At 37.9% G+C, this 20,323-nt stretch overlaps 1 protein-coding gene across 4 annotated transcripts in view; it reads left to right on the plus strand.

Moving 5' to 3' along the window:
• The window catches only part of dgkzb (diacylglycerol kinase, zeta b), a 71,893-nt gene that overhangs the window by 27,537 nt on the left and 24,033 nt on the right, over positions 1 to 20,323 (plus strand). Inside the window, exons 1-16 of one of the 4 annotated variants that reach the window (XM_051952179.1) lie at positions 2,083 to 2,222; positions 9,331 to 10,349; positions 11,959 to 12,058; positions 13,310 to 13,405; positions 13,991 to 14,068; positions 14,147 to 14,203; positions 14,292 to 14,360; positions 14,517 to 14,588; positions 14,681 to 14,797; positions 15,602 to 15,676; positions 15,810 to 15,911; positions 17,576 to 17,658; positions 18,093 to 18,153; positions 18,539 to 18,652; positions 19,372 to 19,512; positions 19,602 to 19,680. In XM_051952179.1, the coding sequence (XP_051808139.1) occupies positions 9,364 to 10,349; positions 11,959 to 12,058; positions 13,310 to 13,405; positions 13,991 to 14,068; positions 14,147 to 14,203; positions 14,292 to 14,360; positions 14,517 to 14,588; positions 14,681 to 14,797; positions 15,602 to 15,676; positions 15,810 to 15,911; positions 17,576 to 17,658; positions 18,093 to 18,153; positions 18,539 to 18,652; positions 19,372 to 19,512; positions 19,602 to 19,680 (2,230 nt within the window). In that variant the 5' untranslated portion in view covers positions 2,083 to 2,222; positions 9,331 to 9,363. Of the gene's footprint in view, positions 1 to 2,081; positions 2,223 to 9,330; positions 10,350 to 11,958; positions 12,059 to 13,309; positions 13,406 to 13,990; positions 14,204 to 14,291; positions 14,361 to 14,516; positions 14,589 to 14,680; positions 14,798 to 15,601; positions 15,677 to 15,809; positions 15,912 to 17,575; positions 17,659 to 18,092; positions 18,154 to 18,538; positions 18,653 to 19,371; positions 19,513 to 19,601; positions 19,681 to 20,323 lie in introns of those variants that run through there. The other 3 variants (XM_051952178.1, XM_051952181.1, XM_051952180.1) reach the window with 3 other exon arrangements.

Here is a 20,323-nt window from a genome sequence, read left to right on the forward strand (position 1 = left end):
CAGCGAGGATTCAGACGACGAATCGTCTCAGCGACCTTTGGGGGGAGACAGCGTCCAACAGGAGACGAGATCGGTTCATTCCAGCAGAGAAAAACAGAAATCTGTATGTTTTACTCATATTTCTGATTATTTGATGGACAGAAAAGACAATTTAAACGTTAATTATACTACAAGTATTCTTCTGTTTGGTTTTCTGGCTCATTTCTTTAATGTGCAGTCGAACATTTATACAGTTTCAGATTCTCAGATGTGAGAATTTGCAGCTTTTTTCCTATTACTTGACTGTAGACTGAATGTTTTGGGGGGGGGTTAGAAGCAGTTTCAGGTCTTTTTGAGCGGATTACTCAAAAAATGAATTGTGCAACCTTTTTTTCATATTATTTGGAATTAATTTTGTGTGGCGTTTATTTAACTTCTGCAATTCTGAACACAAGTTGTTAAGATGATAAAATGCAAAATAAAAAGATGATAAAACATAAAACTTTGCAAATCCTGACCTCAAAGTGAAGAAAATATAGTTACTAAGACCATTTTATTAAGTTTGCCTCAACTTAAGTTTAGTTTTAAACCATCTAACGCAGAAATTAGAGTAAAAATCACAGAAATATTAAGTTGAATTACCAACATTAATGTCAACTCAACTTATCAGAATAATATTTGCAATTTAAAAGTTTTTTTAACTCAGAAATTCGATTTTTCAAAATCTTGCAATTCTGCACTCAATTAAGTGGTGGGTCCTTTAAATTATATTTTAGATATTATTAATATAGATGTCTGTTAATAACATCCACATAATTAAAAGAAAGAAAAAAAATCTGTATTTTTGCAAATAAAGCTTTGTTCTTTTACAATATTTTATTTAACATTTTTTCCTGTGTTGTTAAATTACAGTTAATATCTAGCAAAACTGACAGAATAAAAGAATTAAATTTAAATGTTAACTACAGAAGAAACAGGACAGAATGTAAATGTTCCCATCAAAAATAAAATGGGTAAGTAGAAATAATAATTACTGCTTTTACAATGTAAAATAAATTTACACAATTTTTACTGCATTTACAGCTAAAAATATAATTTTACAGATATTTGACATTTTTTAAAGTATGTTAAAGTATGTTTTTCAGCTGTTATTTCACTTTTTTCTTGTTTTGTTGAATTTAAATGAATATCGAGTAAAACTGACAGAATAAAAGTATTAATTTAAATGTTAACTACAGAAGAATCAGGTTCAATTAAAAATCTGTATTTTTACAAATAATAGTTTATTGTTTTACAACATTTCACCTCGATAAGTAAACAATTTTTACTCTTTTCAAATGTGATTTTATGGATATTTGTTAAAAAAGAATGTTAGGGACAGAAAAAGATTTTTTTTTCACCTGTTATTTTACAACTTTTTTCTTGTTCTCTTAATTTAGAATTCATGTCTAGTAAAATTAACAGGATAAAAGTATTAAGTTACATGTTAACTGCTGAATTTCTACATCAAAGACCTGTATTTTTGGAAATAATTTATTTTTCAATGTTTGACTGTAAATTTACACATTTCTTACTGTATTTGAATCAGCTGAATTTAATTTAAATTGAATTTATTAATATAGACTTTTTCCCATTGTTTTCACCATTTTTACAGTTTTTGAACCTCATTTTTTTAACATATTTTTTAGTTACAAAGAGTTTTTTTTATAATTTTTTTCTCATAGTTTGCATTTTTTATTACTTCTTAATTTCTAATTTCCTTCTGCTGCCGCTTATTCCAGCACGTTAACGACTCAACTTTCCTTGTTTAAAGTTAAATGTTTTTCTCTGAGCGATGTTAAAAATCTTCGCCGCTAAATGACAAACAGCGTCGGATGCGGTTGCCATGGAACTCCGTCCATAGCAACGGCAGAAGCCAGCGGCAGAATTTGCTCGTTTAAGCGACTAATGAGGAAGCGGTGAGTCAGAGCGCCGTCCGGACGCATTAACATGCAGCTTCCTGTTGGTTTATCCCCCCATTTTCAAACTGATCCATAATGCAGCGGGGGCCTTGAAGTGTTAATGAAGAGTATTCTGGGATGTCTGGCGGCTCCATTCATCTGCAGCGATTACAAAAGGAGGAGAGGCTGGTCTGGGGTCAGTCGCTCTGAGCGGTTTAGCTGCTGGACTTATTTGAAAACTCTCTCCTCCTCCCAGTGTTTGTTCTTCATCCGAGCAGAAAAGACCGACCGAACGCCTCTCAGGTTGTATCCAAACAAAGTCTAGTTTCTGTTTGTGTTGTTGTTTGTTGTTGTGTTTTTGTCCTCCTGCTGGACCACCTGTAGTTTGTCGTGCGTCGACCTGCTGCTAAATCACTGACTTAGTGACACAGATTACACTCAGATTAGTCTTTTTCCGTCTCCAACGCTCCGATTCTCCCGTTAGCAGCCGGCTAAGGCTTTCAGAACGAGTCGCTTTTCCACTTCCCACACTGATTATCCAGTTTTCATTCATCGTTTTCTAAATCAAAGCGGCAGAACGGGAACTTTTTTCAATCCAATCTGTTTGCTTTCAGTTCTCTTAATGATTATCCGTCTGTTTCTTGTTGTTGACTTTACAGTTTAGAGTTTAGATTGTGTAGTTTTTGCTAATTATTTGTATTTTTTCAATTTTAAAATTTTACATATTTACCTTTTTGTTTATTTTTTAGGCACTATTCCTTGGTTTACAGTTTAGACTTTATATTGTGTTCTTATGTTATTTTATTTTAATTTTTTACATTTTTATATTTTATTTATTTACTTATTTACTTATTTTTTTATTTCATTTTTTAGACACTATTTCTTCTTTTGCAGTTTAGAGTTTATATTGAGCACTTATGCAATTTTATTTTTAATTTAAAATTTTAAAATTTTATATATTTGCTTATTAACTTATTTTATTCATTCATTTTATTTATTTGCTCATTCGATTTATTTATTTTTATTTATTCATTTACTTTATTTATTTACTTGTTTTATTTATTTGCGCATTCTATTTATTTATTTATATTTATTTTATTTTTAGACACTATTCCTTGGTTTACAGTTACGAGTTTATATTTTGTACTTAGGATTGTACTTATGATTATTATGATTAAATGCACTTGATTTGTGGCACCAGTAAGTTTATGCACCACTGTTAAAACACGCTTAATAAGCACAATAGTAAGTGAACGCATCGCCATTCAAATGTACTTATTTAATACAACTGTAAGTGACCACATCGCTATTTAAATACACTTAGTTCGTAAAACAGGCAGTTTTTTTATAATAGTAAGTGAATTCACCGTAGCCCAAACACACTTATTACGCACAGCAATCAGTGAACGCATCACCATTCAAATGCATTTAGTTAGTGCAGCAGTAAATTAATGCAGCACTGTTTCAATGCTCTTTATTCATACAACTGTCAGTGAATGCATCACAGTTTAGATGTTGTTCAAAGAGACCGAAAGTAGAATCTGTTTTTTTTTTTAAATATTTGAATATATTTTTTCTGATGTACTGATGTGTAACCACAGCTGTCAGCCTGATGTTTCATGTATTTATCAGCTTGGTGTTGGGGTTGTGGCGCCCCTCTGACCGTCTCCTCTGAGCTGCTGTATCTTGTACCTGACGACAGAGGCCTTGTAGCTCGGCGTCCTGTTACCTGTGATCGGTGGAGCAGCAGGAACCTGAGCGGCTGCAGTGAAAGTGAAGCAGCTGCTATAAATAGACTCGTTTCCCTAATCAGCTAATCGGCAGCGTGAAGCCGCCGTCACTGGATCTGAGGGCAGAGATCAGAGGCAACCTCAGACAGAACCTCACAAAATACTGTAAGAGGTTCTGTCCTCCTTTTACCAGAACCTGAACACAATGAAACCATCAGAGGAGAAGTTTAAACATAAATCATGAAACCACAAAGTTGTTCAAACTCAGACGTTTTAGTCACAGTAGAGAACGATGAGCTCATTTTTGCTTCTTCTTGGTTGTTATGTGTCTCTTTGTGGTTGTTTTGTGTCTCCTTGTGATTGTTTTGTGTCTCTGTGGATGTTTCGTGTCTCTTTGTGGTTGTTTTGTGTCTCTCTGTGGATGTTTCGTGTCTCTTTGTGGTTGTTTTGTGTCTCTTTATAGTTGCATTGTGTCTCTTTGTGGTTGTTTTGTGTCTGTTTATAGTTGTTTTGTGTCTCTTTGTGGCTCTTTTGTGTCTCTTTGTGGTTGTTTTGCATCTCTTTGTGGTTGTTTTGTGTGTGTTTGTGGTTGTTTTGTGTCTCTTTGTGGTCGTTTTGTGTGTGTTTGTGGTTGTTTTGTGTCTCTTTGTGGTCGTTTTGTGTGCGTTTGGTTGTTTTGCATTTCGTTCTTCTTGTTTTGTGTCTCTTTGTTGTTGTTTTGCATCTCTTTGTAGTTGTTTTGTGGTTCCGTGGCCATTTTGTGTCTTTGTGGTTGTTTTGTTTCTCTTTGTTGTTGTTTTGTGTCTATTTGTGGTTGTTTTGCATCTCCTTTTAGTTGTTTTGTGTTTCTGTGGCCATTTTGTGTCTCTGTAGTTGTTTTGTGTTTCTTTCTTCATGTTTTGCGTCTAGAATTCGTTTGTGCCTTTTTGGAGTTACTTTGAGTCCTTCTACTTGTTTTGCGTCTCTTTTAGGTTGTTGTGTGTATTTTTGCAGTTGTTTTATTTTTCTTCGCACTTTTTTGTGTCTTTCTTCTCGTTTTATCTCTTTGTGGTTTTTTGTGTCCATTTGCAGTTGTTTTGTGTGTATTTCTTGTTTAATGTCATTTTGTGATTGTCTTATGTCTTTATTTTTGTTTTGTGTCTCTTGTGTATAAGCTTTGACTCTTTGTTTCCATTTTGTTGATTTTTTTTTGTGGTCATTTTGCATCTGTTTTGCATGGTTGTTTTTTGTCTCTTTGCAGTTGTTTTCTTTCTACTTGTACTTGTTTTACTACTCTTTGGTCATTTCTTGTGTCTTTGTAGTGGTTTTATGTGTCTTTCTTCATGTTTTGTGTCTCTTTGCATTCATTTTGTCTCTCGTTGTGGTTGTTTTTTTTCTTTGTACTTATTTTATTTTATGTTGTGTTGCAGTTGCTCTGTGTCTCTTCACAGTTTATTTTTCTTTGTCTTTGTTCTTGCTTTTGTCTTTTTCTCGCTCTCTTTGTGCTCTCTCTTTGTGCTGTTGTGTTTCTTCGTACCCGTGTTTTGGCTCTTTGCAGTTGTTTTGTATGTCTTTGTGGTGATTTTGTAGCTCTTATGTTGTCATTTTTGTATCTTTCTGTAGTCAATTTACATCTTGTCATAGTTGTTTTGTGCCATTTTGCATTTCTCTGCAGTTGTATTGCATATAAGTGTGGTCATTTTGTGTCTCTTCGTGGTGATTTTGCAGGTCTTTGTGGTCGTTTTGTGTCTCCTTGCCAATGTTTTGTGCATGTAGTTGTATTATGTCATTTTCATTGGTTCTCATAGTAGAATACTTAAGTACAGACTGATTCAGTCAGTTGTGTTTGTGTTGCTGGTTGTCGATCGGTGATGCCTAATTGCTGGTGTGATGTTTTTATTTGTGGAAGCCAGCGGGTCGTCGAAGCTTTAATTACTGTTGTTGTTGTGTGTCACAGCGGCGGCGGCGACATCCTCCTGTTGTCGTGCTGCTCGGCCTGTGGAGAAAAGCCGACACTTCCTCTGACTGCTCTATAATTCATGATGCTGCGGGGGTCCCTCGCCTCCACAACATAAATAACACCAAATCTGCCTGGAAGGCTGAATGAAGCTCATCACTGCTCAGTCTGGTGTGTTCAGGAGAGTCAGGGAAATCAGGACCTCCATGTTTGGTGCAATGTCTGGATTATTCTGAATGGAGCTCAGCCAATAAAAGCGGCCTCACCTCACCTGCTAATGCTCAGGTGTGCAGGCGAGTCAGGTAGCGGCAGCTCCAGGTCATGTTCCACCCTTTGGCTGCAGCTCCGGTGTGTTCAGGCCAGCTCCTGAAGAGCAGATTAAAGTTGGGATTTTCCGGTTTCCTCGGCTGAATTTAGCCGTGACACTGTTTCAGTTCCACACCAGGCTAACAGCCAGCGCTGATTAATCCTCTTCAGATAGCCGTCAATCCCATCGTGTTTACAGTTGGTCCATGACCTGAAGTGTTATGCTGCCCTTTCATTAGCCTACACATCATGATGCTGCCACCGCCATGCTTCACATTATGATGCTATTGACATCATGATGCTGCCACCACCGTCCTTCACATTATGATGCTATTGACATCATGATGCTACCACCACCATGCTTCACGTTATGATGCTATTGACATCATGATGCTGCCACCGCCATGCTTCACATTATGATGCTATTGACATCATGATGCTGCCACCACCGTGGTTCACATTATGATGCTATTGACATCATGATGCTGCCACCACCGTGCTTCACATTATGATACTATTGACATCATGATGCTGCCACCACCGTGCTTCACAGTGGGGATGTTTACAATTTTATGTGGAGGCTTTTCTTCCAAATTAGCAACTATAGCTGACTGGACTTGAAGATTCATCCATTTCAGCATCAGTAAATCTGTGATCGATCTTGTGGTCTGTTGAAGAAATCCTCTAACATGCATTTGTCTGAATTACTTACAAGTGTCTTCACCTAGATGCACTTTCTCCTCCTTGCTCGGTCAATGTATAAATACCGGACACCTTTTTATTTCCTTTTATACCCTTTTGTTAAACTGGATTTCTAAATTATGCTTTGTGAAAGAGTCCTTGAAAAAGTTGGAAATATGGTGCAGCAAAGGGCTAAATTTCACACTTATTTATAATGCATATTTAGAAACAGCAGGAGGTGAATCAAAGTGCTGCATAATTTAAATATCAAACCATATAAACACAAAGGGAAGATGTTGGTTCTCAGCAGAAGTCTGAGCAGAGATGGAGTGAATAAAGGTCTTATTGTTGAAGTCTGTGTGGTTTTACAGTCCCAAACCGAATTTCTTGAGCTCTCTAGAACCATGTTAGCATCTGATTTGTTGGCTTTTTTGTGGTAAAATATTTAGTACAACATCTAGTGTGAATATTTCTTCTTTGCTGCCTGTAAAACAATAAAAACACGTCATAAAATCACGTTCGGTCAGTGTGGTGGTCCAGTAGTTGTGTGGTTCTGCTGTTGTGTTTACTGTGTGATGATGATGTACAGAACTGTGCAACGGTTTGAGACCCTTCAGAGTTTAGAACACCTGCAGTTGTCTCTCTGTGAAAACTTCGAATTTGGAAAAACTTATTTAACGTTCCTCATGGATGCAGAAAAGGCACAAATTGGTGCATAATTATTAATCAGAATGTAGATAATTAAAGTGTTTGATGGTCAGAATGATGGACTATTAAACCTTTCTGCTTAATGCGTTCAAACATGCACTTGTAAAAATACTATTTGAGCTCAACAACTAAAAAATGAACACATTCATCAGTTTAAATCAATCTACTTGAGTTTTGACAACTTAGAATGAAATTATGTTCAACCAATAGACTACAGTGAGTCAAGAGTTTTAGCTTTTCCTCTACATACTTAATGGTTGGCAGCGTAAGCACAAGTGTTCAAGCTGATGATGAAAAGATGTCCAAAATTACACAAAATTGTCCCAAAATTATTAAAACTTGTACAAAAAATGACAAAAATCTTTCAAAATGACCCAGTATTTCCCCTAAATGACTCAAAAGTTGTTCAAAATTGGTTAAATTTGGATTAGTTTTAGACTTATTGGAAAGGAGTCTTTGTGTGGTACAAAATTAATTATAGTAATTTTGAATTATTCATAGATTGACACCAAAACTGCTTCATAAAGTTTAGAAAAGGTTTGGGGTTACAACTCAGTCTTTATGGTACTAAACTCCATTTTGTAGCTTTACAGAGGGACGATTCCACTTATTCACACAATCACGAGGCATTCGAAGTTACTTTCAGCTTTTTATTGATCAAGTGGATAATAATGCACCTACTGAACCTAGTAGAAAGTGGAGGAGGTTCCCACTAGTCGTGGGAATAACGTGGGATGATAACGCTGAACATGAGCAGAGCTGAGCATGAGAGAGTACATTTTATATAAAGCCAGCGCATCACTTCATCTCCTGCTCAGTGTGCTCTGATTTTGTTATTTATTAGATTTATTTCAATCATGCTATTAGTGTCATCAATGCAGAAACAAGAGAGAATAAAACACAAAATGAAGGAAAAGCAAAAAGCAGAACCTAAAGTAATGTCTGCAAATGAGTAGGATGAAGTTAAACTGATTAATTCCTACCAGCTACATGTCTGTAAATCTCATATTTTATTGTTTCCTGTTTCTTTTAGACCTTGTATACATCTTTAGAAACCCTAAGAACAACTTTACTATTCCACAGTATAGTATATCTTTCAAGCAGTCTGTTCATTAAAGTAGGGATCGCTGATCAGGTCTGGTTATCGATCAGTCTGGTGCTGTTCTGGATTCCTGTATTGAGGAGGAGAACCCCAGGGCTCTGTTCTGGGTCCTCGGCTTTTCTCTATTTACGTTATTCCTTAAAACAGCAAACAACATTTCAATTTTACACTACTATAGAATTATAGATTGGGGTCACTTAGAAATGCCCTTATATTTAAAAGAAAAACATTTTTTTTCACTGAAGATAACATTAAATGAATCAGAAATCCAGTCTAGACATTGTTAATGTGGTAAATGACTATTCTATCTGGAAACGGCTTATTTTTAATGAATATCTCCATAGGGGTACAGAGGAACATTTCCAGCAACCATCACTTCTGTGTTCTAATGCTACATTGTGTTAGCTAATGGTGTTGAAAGGCTCATTGATGATTAGAAAACCCTTTTGCAGTTATGCTCGCACATGAAGAAAAGTGTGAATTTTCATGGAAAACATGAAATTGTCTGGGTGACCCCAAACTTTTGAACGGTAGGGTTTATTTTCCCATTTTGAGATCCTCCAGACTGTTCAAGTTTACCCCACAAATATCTGGTCTTCATGGGTGAATGACTAAAAGTTTCCTTTGGCATCGCTCGAATCATGAGGAAGGAACCAGGAAAACCCCAACTCTGGTTTTATTTGTGCCGGTTTAAGTCAGAAATATAATTAAATTACACCCAATTTGCAGCTTTTTCTAACAAACTGTGTTAATTTGAGTTGAACGATTTTACAAGGAGCTGTAATTTCATCGTTTTCCTCTGCTCATTAGTCCTGACTGACAACTTCCTGTTAGTTCCTGAACCCTTTGCACGGTCCTGGACTATCGTTGCACCTTTTCCTTCTGTCTTTTTTAGCTTCTAGTCCAATTTTCTCTATACTTCGGGCTAACAGCTATTTGGTTCCACAGAGGACTCTCTCTGGAGTCCCTCAGGCATCCATCATGGACACATTTTTCCGCCGTCACTTTAAGAGGAAGGAATCTTCTCTGCAGTTGGAAGCTGAAGCCAAGTCTTGCCACCAGCGGAGGCCCAGTGTGGCCATTCCGACCAGTAAGGCCCGCCGGAGGTCCAGCGCTGGGTTACCGTCCACCACTCTGACCCAGCGGCGGCGCTCCAGCGTCCAGCTGCCGGCTGGACCTCCAAGTGCAGGAGGAGGCCGCCTGGCGAAGACCTCGAGTCACTGCAGGTGGGCGGGACACGGTCGGAGGCGCTCCAGCACCACCACCCCCAGCCTCAACCCCAAGTTTGCTGTGCGGAGGAGGAAGGTGGGGAAGCTGCGCACCATCGACACCCACCTGCTGGGTCCGTCCATGCTGCTGGCCAGCCTCATCCAGATGGCCGAGGAGGAGGAGGACGAAGAGGGGGCGGGGCTACCAGCGGCCGAGCAGCAGGTGGAGGTGAGGGGCGGAGCCAACAACATCCATATGTTTTCCCGCTCCAGCAGCCTCCACTCAGACAGAGACGACAGCAGTGATTACTCCGACGGCAGCCAATCAGAGAGCAGCGAGCCGTCAGAGGCGGAGCATCTGGCCGAGGAGGACTCCGCCTCCTGGTCTCCTGAGGCTCGCTGCTCTCCAGCCTCCACCCCATCCTGCTCCTCCGTCCTGGAGGTGAAGAGGCCCCAGCTGGCTTCTCGGCCCCTGATCCGGGCCCCTCGCTGCCTGAGGAGGAACTCCTCTCAGCTCCACGCCGCAGACTCGGCTCCCTACAGCTGCTACCGAGTCTCCAGCCAGAGGAAGAGGAGGAGGATCTCCACCCTATCCAAGGCCGGCAGCCCCTGGCCGGGCCGAGGCCTCCCGCTGCCCAACCGCAGGACCTCCGTCTACTACCTCAACCATCCGGGCTTCTGCAGGGGCCCCGGGGCCCTGAGCCCACTGGGGGCCCACAGCTACGACTCCAGACTGGAGAGCTGGAGCGCCTTCCTGCTGTATGTAGAGAGCTACAGTTTGAGGGCTGCAGAGAGAAACATGCTTCAGTTTAGTGTTGTTTTGTTTTATTTCCATCACAGTTTAATCTTCTGAATCCTGAAACTTACCAATGGTTTCGAAAGGCATCTCGTCTTTCAAAAATCACTAAAATGACACCAATTATCAGAGATGTGAAACTTTTAACGCAGAAAGAATCACTGGATTGTAAACTTTCTGACAGCAATTCTTGTGACATAGAATTCTCTTGGGAAAATTGACCAAAAATAAGCTTCAAAAATTGGATATTTCTCTAAATCACTTTATTTCACGTTTCATATAAAAATATCCTCATAAAGAATATGTTTGTTCCAAACAGATTTTGCAAAAAACCAGAAATTCCGGTTTTTCTGAGCAACTGAGAAGTTACGGTCGCTTGACAAAAATTTTGAGTTCTTGACTGAACTGCAGGCGGTGTAGACTGAGTGGAGAGGAGGCAAGCACAGAAACTTAAAGCTGTTTTATATCTGTTATATATAGCGTCAACGTTTTGTCCCACTATTGGTTATGGCTGTGATCATTTGGGAAAAAGTTGCTCATGTTGATTCCGCGTTTTTTTAAATTTGCAAAATTAATAATTCAACTTTCTTTTTTACACAACAGCTGAGATTCCAGAATGCAAATGTTTGACTTATATTTTTATGTATGTGTCGTTGGTAGTCTGACACGCCCAGCAGCTTGTAGGAGGAATAAACTGTCATGAATAAACAATGAAATGATGATTTTTGAGTCAGAGGTCCTCGGTGCAGTCGAGACTCATTAGCAGCGACGTTAACAAAGAAAGTGACTCATCGACTGATCGCAGCTCTAATTCTCAGGTTAATCAATGTTTGTGTGTTTGGTGGAATCTCAGCAGCTGCATGGTGAAAAGTCGTGTTCAGCATCTTAGAAATGGAAACTTTTAGGGAGTAAAAAGTTCAGACATTAAAGCACCATCTGATCATCTCTAAATGGGGGCATTTTTATCTCAAATCATCACATTTTTAGAACAATTTCTGCTCCATCATCTCTGATTTTCCTTAAATTTTTTATATATTTATAACGGTATTTGGGAAGTTTTAGCTTCCGAGATGAATGTTTTTGTTTTTTTGTTTTTTTTCAAAAGTGCCCGTTGACTCACTTTATGCAATTTTTTCTCACGTTGAAACTTTGATGATGTTTCAATAACAACATCTCAGGAACTGTTAAAGATAAAAACCTGAAATTTTCTCCGTTATTTTTCTTCATGTCATTCATTCATAATCTGCAAGTTCAAATAGAACATATTAAAAAACCTTCAGATACAAGCAAAAGTCTTCAGATGTGATGTAAAAGAAGAAATTGGTTTCAAAGAAGTCGGATGAGCAGCAGAACGTCCTGATCCAGCTTCTGAACACTGAGATGTTGAGAAACCTGCAGCGTTATGTTCATACAAACAGGAAAATCAGGCTTTATATCCTAAATTCAACCTAATTTCTCACGTCGTGCAGCAAAACCTCAGTTTGTTCTTCACACAGAAACAGAAACATGACAGAAAACCAGACTGTTTTTCAGTTTTCAGGTCAAAAGCTCTCTTGTTTCTTGTGTTTTCAGGAAAGCCATTGCTAAGTCGGGCCTTCAGCACGCCGGGACTCAACCCAACGTGTCTCAAAGCGACTCGCTGCAGGAGCCGAGCAGCAGCATCGACTGGACGGTGAGTTTAACGCATCATTACTCAGCAAACCGAGTCAATCAGGTCAAGCAATGAGGAAAACTGCAACATATAATCAGCTGTGGTTCATTTCTACATAGGATTTGTCCTGTCAGCTGGTCCACAAACACAGCTGAAGTTTTAGTCTAAACCAGGGTCAAACATGAGGTCCGCGGGCCAAAACCACACTGGAAAAAATGCCCCTCTCAAAACAAGGGAAAATAATTTATTTCAAGGAACTTTTACCTTGAAATACGTGAAACAATCTGCTAACAGAACATGTGAAAATGGCTTGGTAAGATTTCTTGAAATAAGATCTGATATTTAGAATACTGAGATCTTAAAATTAGCTGGAAGACTTATTTTAAGCTGTATTTTACCAGGATTGTCGAGCTTAAGTGTCTTAACCCTCCTGTTGTCCTCATTTACGGCACCAAAAAATATTGTTTCCTTCTCTGAAAAAAATCCAAAAATTCAGCAAAAAATTACCCAAATTTAAAAAAAAATTGCAAAATTTTCAGGAAGAAAATTCCCTAAAAGTTTCCTTTAAAAGTTTTACTTTTTTTAAAAAAAATCCCCAAATTTGGCAAGAAATACAAATTTAAATTTTTTTTAAAAATATCAAAATTGTAAATATTTTCAAAAAATGAACAAAAATCTTCCAAAAAAAATCTACAAGTATCTAAAGTGATTCCATATATATCAGTCAAACTTTTGTTTTTTGTTTTGTTTGCATCGTTTTTGTCGTTTTGCGCCTGATTTTTGTAATATTTTGTCTTGTTTTTGTTGTTTTTATCTTTTTTGTCTGACTTTTGTTGTTTTGATCATGAAGTAAAATAATATATCTTTTAGTTCCAGATACCTGTGACTGAATGTTTCATGCCATAGTAGATACTCTGTGATCTGTAAGTTGTAATGTGCAAATGATAAAGTGAAGATTTTCTCAAGAAATTAAAAATGAGTCAAAAAATGAGTTTGACACAATAAGACAACACCGTAAAATGTCTTGTTTACTTCAAAGATATTCAGTTTACTGTCGTGGAGGAGGATTATATATATCTTGTAAAATATATAATAATAATAACTTGCTTTATTCATACGTGAGTTTTAAGCTGCAGCTCTGTCAATAGAAGGATGATGAATGTTTGGGATAATGGTAAAGACTAATGGTTTATTTTGTTATTTCAACATTTTGTGAACATCTCCTGCAGGTTTGTTGCAGTTAAAAACGGTTCCTGTGTTTTCTCGTTGCAGGATAACGCCCAGTTCGGAGACCACATCTGGTTTGAGACCAGCGGCTCTGGAGACTTCTGCTACGTTGGAGAGCAATACTGCATCGCCAAGTCTCTGGTGAGTCCAGCGACCGCTCGGACTGCTTAAGTTAATAAAGGATTAAACCAGCAATAATCTGCAGCGGTTATTGTTATAAATCAGTTTGTGATGGATTATGGTCTGGATTTCCTGCAGCTCAGGTCATTGAAGCTGTGTTTACCTCAATAAAGACAAAACTGGAGCCAACATTAGAACAGATCTTTAAATCATTAATCCTTGATAAATTAGCCACTAGTAAATAAATAAACTATTTTTAAATGTTGTCTGTCCAAAAATCAGTTCCAGTCTACGATGCCTATAAAACATATTGGAAGTTTCCACCTTTTGCTGCTTTTCAACATCAAATTCTCATCAAAGCATACCACCTCCATTCTTCACATCATGATGCTGTCTGGTGAACTCTATTCCAGATTTAATATGAGCTTCTTTGTCTCAAATACCATTTTGACTGGTGAAGAACAGACAACAGTTGCATTAAAGGTTGTAACTCCTTCAGGGGAGTCATAGGTGTCTTGGTGGAATTGGAGGGAACTTCCAAGAGAGTGAATAGTTTTTATAGTAGCAGGTGTTTTTGTGCAGTAAACCTCTTGCTGTGTTCTGCAGCAAAAGTCCGTTGCAAGGAAAAAATGTGCCGGATGCAAGATATCGGTGCACACGATGTGCATGGAGCAGCTAGAAAAGGTAAACTGTGCATCAGCGGCTTTATTTTCAGGTTTTTCCCTCCTGTTTTTCCTCACGGCGTCTCTTCTTTGTGTTCAGATTAATTTCAGGTGCAAACCGTCATTCAGGGAACCAGGATCTCGAGCCATTCGAGAGGTCAGTGCCTGATTTAATCCACAGGATGATCAGAATGAATTCAGCAGCCGTGATTTACAATCTGTCTTACACACGTGTTGTTTTCCAGCCCAACGTTGTTCGACACCACTGGGTCCACAGGAGGCGTCAGACCGGGAAGTGTCGACAGTGTGGCAAGGTGAGACTTTTTTTACTGTCTGTCCTCGCATTATGTATATTTTTGGCTTACTGGAACATAAATCTGCAAAATAAAAATGTGGAATAAAAAAAAAAAACAGGAGAAACAAGCTGTACCGCATCATAACATATAACTTTCTCTGTCTCTGATCCACAGGGCTTCCAGCAGAAGTTTTCATTTCACAGCAAAGAGATCGTCGCCATCAGCTGCTCGTGGTGCAAACAGGCGGTGAGTTCACGTTTTAAACCGTTGCTCAGAGAAAAGGTGGCTTCCTGTGGTTTCCTTGTCACAGCGATGTCACTTCCTGTCTTGCGTTTCAGTACCACAACAAGGTGACGTGCTTCATGCTGCAGCAGATCGAGGAGTGCTGCTCTCTCGGAGCTCACGCTGCCGTCATCATCCCTCCCACCTGGATCATCAGGGTCCGACGGCCGCAGGTACAAACACACAGCAGCATCATCACCATCATTATCATCATCATCATCATCATCATCATCATCATCATCAACATTATGAACTTCATCATTATAATTATTAACATCTTTATCATTATGAATATCATCATTATCATTATTAGCATCATCATCATCATCTTCACCATTATCATTATTATCATCATTATCATTATTAACATTATGAACATCATGATCATCATTATTATTTTTAACATCACTATCATCAATATTATCATTATCATTAACATTATTATCATCACCAATATCATCATCATCATTATCATCATCATCATCATCGGCAACATTAACATCATTAACATTAACATCATCATTGTCATTATTATCATCATTATCAGTATTAACATCATTATCATCATCATCATCATCAACATTATTATCATTATTAACATTATGAACTTCATCATTATCATTGTTAACATCTTTATCACTATGGATATCATCATTATCATTATTAGCATCATCACCATAATTAAAAGGTATGTTATAGTGTTCCTCTGTAGCTGCAACGTTTAATGATCAATGAAATGAGCAGAGTTGTGAACGGAGTCTCTCTGGATTCATTCAAGAAGTTTCCACTTCACAACATCTGCTGTTTGGTTCATAAAATGTCGTACAAATGGTGAAAAAGATCAATTAGTGCTTCCAAAAGCCCAAGATCACTAATGTTGTTTTGTATAAAGACAGAAAAACAGCAAATATTCTAACTTAAGAAGCTCAAATCAGAGAATTTATATTCCTTATTCCTTATTCCTTATTTCCCTACAGACGTCTCTAAAGTCCAGTAAAAAGAAGAAAAGGACGTCTCTGAAGTGCAACAAGTCGAGCAAGAAGGGAGCAGAGGTGAGAAGGAGAAAATAAAACACTGGTTTTAAATGTTGTTGCATCTTAGCAGCTGGTGGAGCCTCAATGTTGTGTCACTTTGTGAATTTAATCAGCAGTTCCAAATCTGATATTAACAGGATTTCTGTCTCAGGTTCAGGATGGCCGCTGGAAGCCCTTCCTGGTGAAGCCGGTTCCCTCTCAACTCATGAAGCCTCTGCTGGTGTTTGTGAACCCAAAGAGTGGCGGCAACCAGGTAGTTTAACGCTCTGCTTTAAAATCCTGCTTTATACACCAATATTCAGAGCTTAAAGTTCATTTCCTAACAGAATTTCTCGTAATAGTGTTAAAAATGCATCTGAAGGAGAAGACAAACTGATGTAACTCACCTCCATTTATTTTGTTATTGAATTACAGACTTTGTTCCTTCAGGTTACACTCTGATTAAAGTACTACTGCCTCTTTCTGGATTCAAACTCCATTGAAAATATGTGTTTATTTGCAATTAATATTCAGTTATATGTATGGTTTAATACATATACACAGATAATGCTCTTTCTGCCCCCTGATATGTGCACACTAGTCTTTACAACAAAATAATTAGTTATGATAACTGGAGCTTAACTGGAGTTTATCTGGAGCTAAACTGGAGTTTAAATGTAGTTTAACTAGATTTTATCTGGCGTTACACTGGAGTTTTTCTGGAGTTCTAGCAAAATTTTTTAGAGTTTAATTGGAGTTAAACTTGAGTTTGACTGGAGCTTAACTGGAGTTTAACTGGAGTTTATCTGGAGTTCTAGCAGAGTTAAACTGGAATTTAACTGGAGTTTATGCAAAGTTTTTCTGGAGTCTTAGCATTTTTTTTTATTAGAGCTTAATTGGAGTTTAGTTGGAGTTGAACTGGAGTTTATCTGGAGTTTTAGCTGGAGTGTAATTGAAGTTTACAAGAAATTAGAGTTTGACTAAAGTTTAACTGGAATTTAACTGAAATGTAACATGAATATATGCACGCTAGTGTTTACAACAAAATGATTAGCAACTTATAGCACTTTTAGCACCCGTAAACATCTGTGGTAATTAACTGTTTATCGGTGCATTCATTAGTTTATTCGACCTATATTTAAACTTTGAACATACTAAGGTATAGAAGCCTCATTTAAAATGTAACCGAATAAGAAAATACTAAATGCGTTCTCACAAAAGAAACCCGGAGAAGGACAATAAAAATATTTTGGGGGAAAAAATCTGCAAAATAAGTAATGATTACCCCAATGACAATTCCTCAAGGAAATAGAATGAAATCCTTCAAACCTTCGTCTGTGTTTTTATAGAGTGCACTTTTAAGGCCGTATTCTTTATTTTTAAAAACAAATGTTCATTCGATAAAATGCTTTATGCTACGTTTACTGGTCTGTAAGTGCCTTCTTTGATTTAAGCCATTAACTGCCAAGGTATTGTTTATTAAGCCAAAGAAAGTAAAGTAATAATAATATTGTTATTTAAAGAACATTTTTCAAGCTCCAGCTTACAAAGTGCTTCACAAGGTCAGCAGAATAAAAAAGACGAGCCATAAAATCCTTGTGTTTTATTGGTGCAGAGACTGTAAAAAGATGAAAAATCAGATGGAAGCAATGGCTGCAGAAAGATGGTACAGATGGACTGAACATCTGGGAAAAATGTAGGAAATATGACAACAAACAAGCACCAACTTCTGCATCTAAAACCTTAACCAAATTCTAAAAGGTTGAGACTTAGTTGTAATAGAAAGACCTGTGATTCCTGGTTTTCAGAGCAGGATTGTAGTTTTAGTGTCTGATCGAGACAATCTACATAGTGAAAGTAGGAAAAAAGACACCAGATGCTTCTGTCTGTGTTGTTCACTTAAAACAGTTTCAATCTCTGTTTTCTACTTCCTTCCAGGGAGCAAAGATCATCCAGTCCTTCATGTGGTACCTGAACCCTCGGCAGGTGTTTGACCTGACAAAGGGAGGTCCAAAAGAGGGGTAAGATCAGACACAATAATCCCTGAGTTCCCCATCCTCCATCTGCAGCCCAAGTAATGATCCAGAAATAAATATGGACATCATGGAGAAAACTCAGTCCTGTAAATGTGTCTCAAAGCAGATCAGGAGAGGATCTGTTTTTAACATTAACGACTGAAGCTCAGCATTAAATTTTAATGATTCTTCTGATGCAAAAACGATTATATTTGGTTTTACTAACGTTAACTGAATTTTGTTAAAAATCTGCATCATTTCCACAACTGTGATAAGATATTTAACTTTTTTCTTAATTTAAATTCACGTAAGCTTGGAGACATAAATGGGTCCAAGACCAGAGCCTTGAGGAACCCCAAACGTGACTTTCATCCACACATCTTACTGTTTTTCCTGCTGGCTCAGGGTTTATCTCAGTTTCTGCTTTGTGTTTTCTGCAGGTTGGAGTTATATGCCAAAGTGCCCAACCTGAGGATCCTGGCCTGTGGAGGAGACGGGACGGTGAGCCTACATAATCTCACCAACAGTCTTCCTGTAGCTAATGTCTTTTATTTGTTTCTAAACTTTGTAGTCCTTTGCTTTTTCTATTTCTTAAATTTTCTGTGCAGTTTGTGAAGCGTGTGCACTTTTACTCTCCAACACTAATTAAATAAATGTTTAATTAGCAATCGAGAAAGTTAATCACATTTCATGACCTTTTTAATCAACAAATCTTTAGTGTTTCTAGTTACTCCCATATTATGTTTTTCTCTGTTTTATTTGACTGTAAACTGAACACAATAGCTGAGCATCTCTGCACCTCCAGTAGCAGCAATGTTGGCTATTGGTTGTAGTTTCTCAGTAATCTCGGTGACTAAAGAAATGAAAAAAAAGTCTGTTTGTTCAGGTGGGCTGGATCCTGTCGGTTCTGGACCAGTTGAAGCTCCGTCCTCAGCCTCCCGTCGGTATCCTTCCTCTGGGGACCGGAAATGACCTGGCCAGGACCCTCAACTGGGGAGGGGTGAGTTCAGCTGGAGCTTGACTGGAGTTTAACTGGAGTTTTTCTTGAGATTTAGCAGAGTTTTATTAGAATTTGATTAGAGTTTAACTGGAGTTTGACTTGAATTTGATTGAAGATTGACTGGAGTTTGGAGTTTAACAGGAGTTTAACAGGAATTTAACAATAGTTTGATTGGAGTTTAACTTGAGCTTAAATTGAGTTTGACAGAATCTGAAGTTTGGAGTTTAAGTGAAATGTAGCTGGAGTTAACTGGAGTTTGAGTTGATTTTAAATTTAGCTTAACTTAAGTTTGACTTTACTTTGACTTGAGCTTGAATAGAGTTTGACTGGAGCTTAGCTGAAATTGAACTGAGCGTCACTGGAGTGTTACTGGAGATTCACTGGAATTTCACTGGAGTTTAACTGGAGCTTTACTAAAGTTTAACTTGAGTTTCAGTTGAGTTTGACTGGAGTTTGACTAAGGTGACACTCTAGTGTCACTGGAATGTTACTAGACTTTCACTGGAATTTAACTTCAGCTTAAATAAAGTTTAACTTGAGCTTAAATTAAGTTTGACCAGAGTTTAGGTGGAATATAACTGGAGTTTGACTGGAATTTAAATTAAAAATAACTTCAGTTTGACTTGACCTTGACCAGAGTTTAACTGTAGAGTAACTGGAGTTTGACAAGAGTTTAAATGGCCGCTTAGTTTTAGACTCACTCTGTCATCCTCTGTCAGGGCTACACCGATGAACCCATCACAAAGATCCTCTCGCATGTGGAGGACGGAAACATCGTCCAGCTGGACCGATGGAACCTGAACGTGGAGGCAAATCCAGAGGCCCGAGCCGAGGAGAGGGACGAACACCAGACAGACAAGGTGAGTTTAACATCTGCTGGAATAACAGAAACCAAGCTAGACGAAGCTTCTAACACCGTAAATACGTTTCTTCTGCTGCTGTCTCTCAGCTTCCTATCGACGTCTTCAACAACTACTTCAGTCTGGGCTTCGACGCTCACGTCACACTGGGCTTCCACGAATCCAGAGGTCAGTAACTCCACAGCAACACAGTTTTTATGTGAACAAAACAACATACAGAATCAGCCACAAAATTACCATAAAGGCCAGAAAAATGAGACACAAAACGAGATCCAAATTCCTGACAGAGATGCAAAGCGAGACGAAGATTTTTGCCAAAAATGACCAGAAAGAAAATGAAAAACAAGACACAAAATGAGACAAAATGATAAGACGGGTGCAAAACAAAAACAACAATTAAGTGATGCAAAATGAGACACTAAACGAGTCGCAGAATATCAACAAAAAAACAGAAAATTACATGCAAATTGAGCTGAAAGATGAAGTCAAACAGATAAGTACAATACATTACATCTAGTTTTGTATCCTGCTTGTCTGTTTGACTTCATCCTGCAGCTCGATTTTCATGTAATTTTGTTTCTTTGTTGATATTCTGCGACTTTTTGTGTAGCTGTAGAATAACCATGAACACATGAAAAACACAAAATGAGATGGACACAAAAAATGACTACAAAATGAAGCAAAAGAAGACACTAAATAAGTTGCAAAATGTTTACAAAGACACACAAAACAAGACAAAAAACAAGATGGAGAGTGACAACTGCAACACAAAACGATGCAAAATGCTGACAAAGAGACGCAAAATGAAGCA

This window comes from Acanthochromis polyacanthus, chromosome 8 (assembly GCF_021347895.1).
Source record: "Acanthochromis polyacanthus isolate Apoly-LR-REF ecotype Palm Island chromosome 8, KAUST_Apoly_ChrSc, whole genome shotgun sequence".
Lineage (NCBI taxonomy): Eukaryota > Metazoa > Chordata > Actinopteri > Pomacentridae > Acanthochromis > Acanthochromis polyacanthus.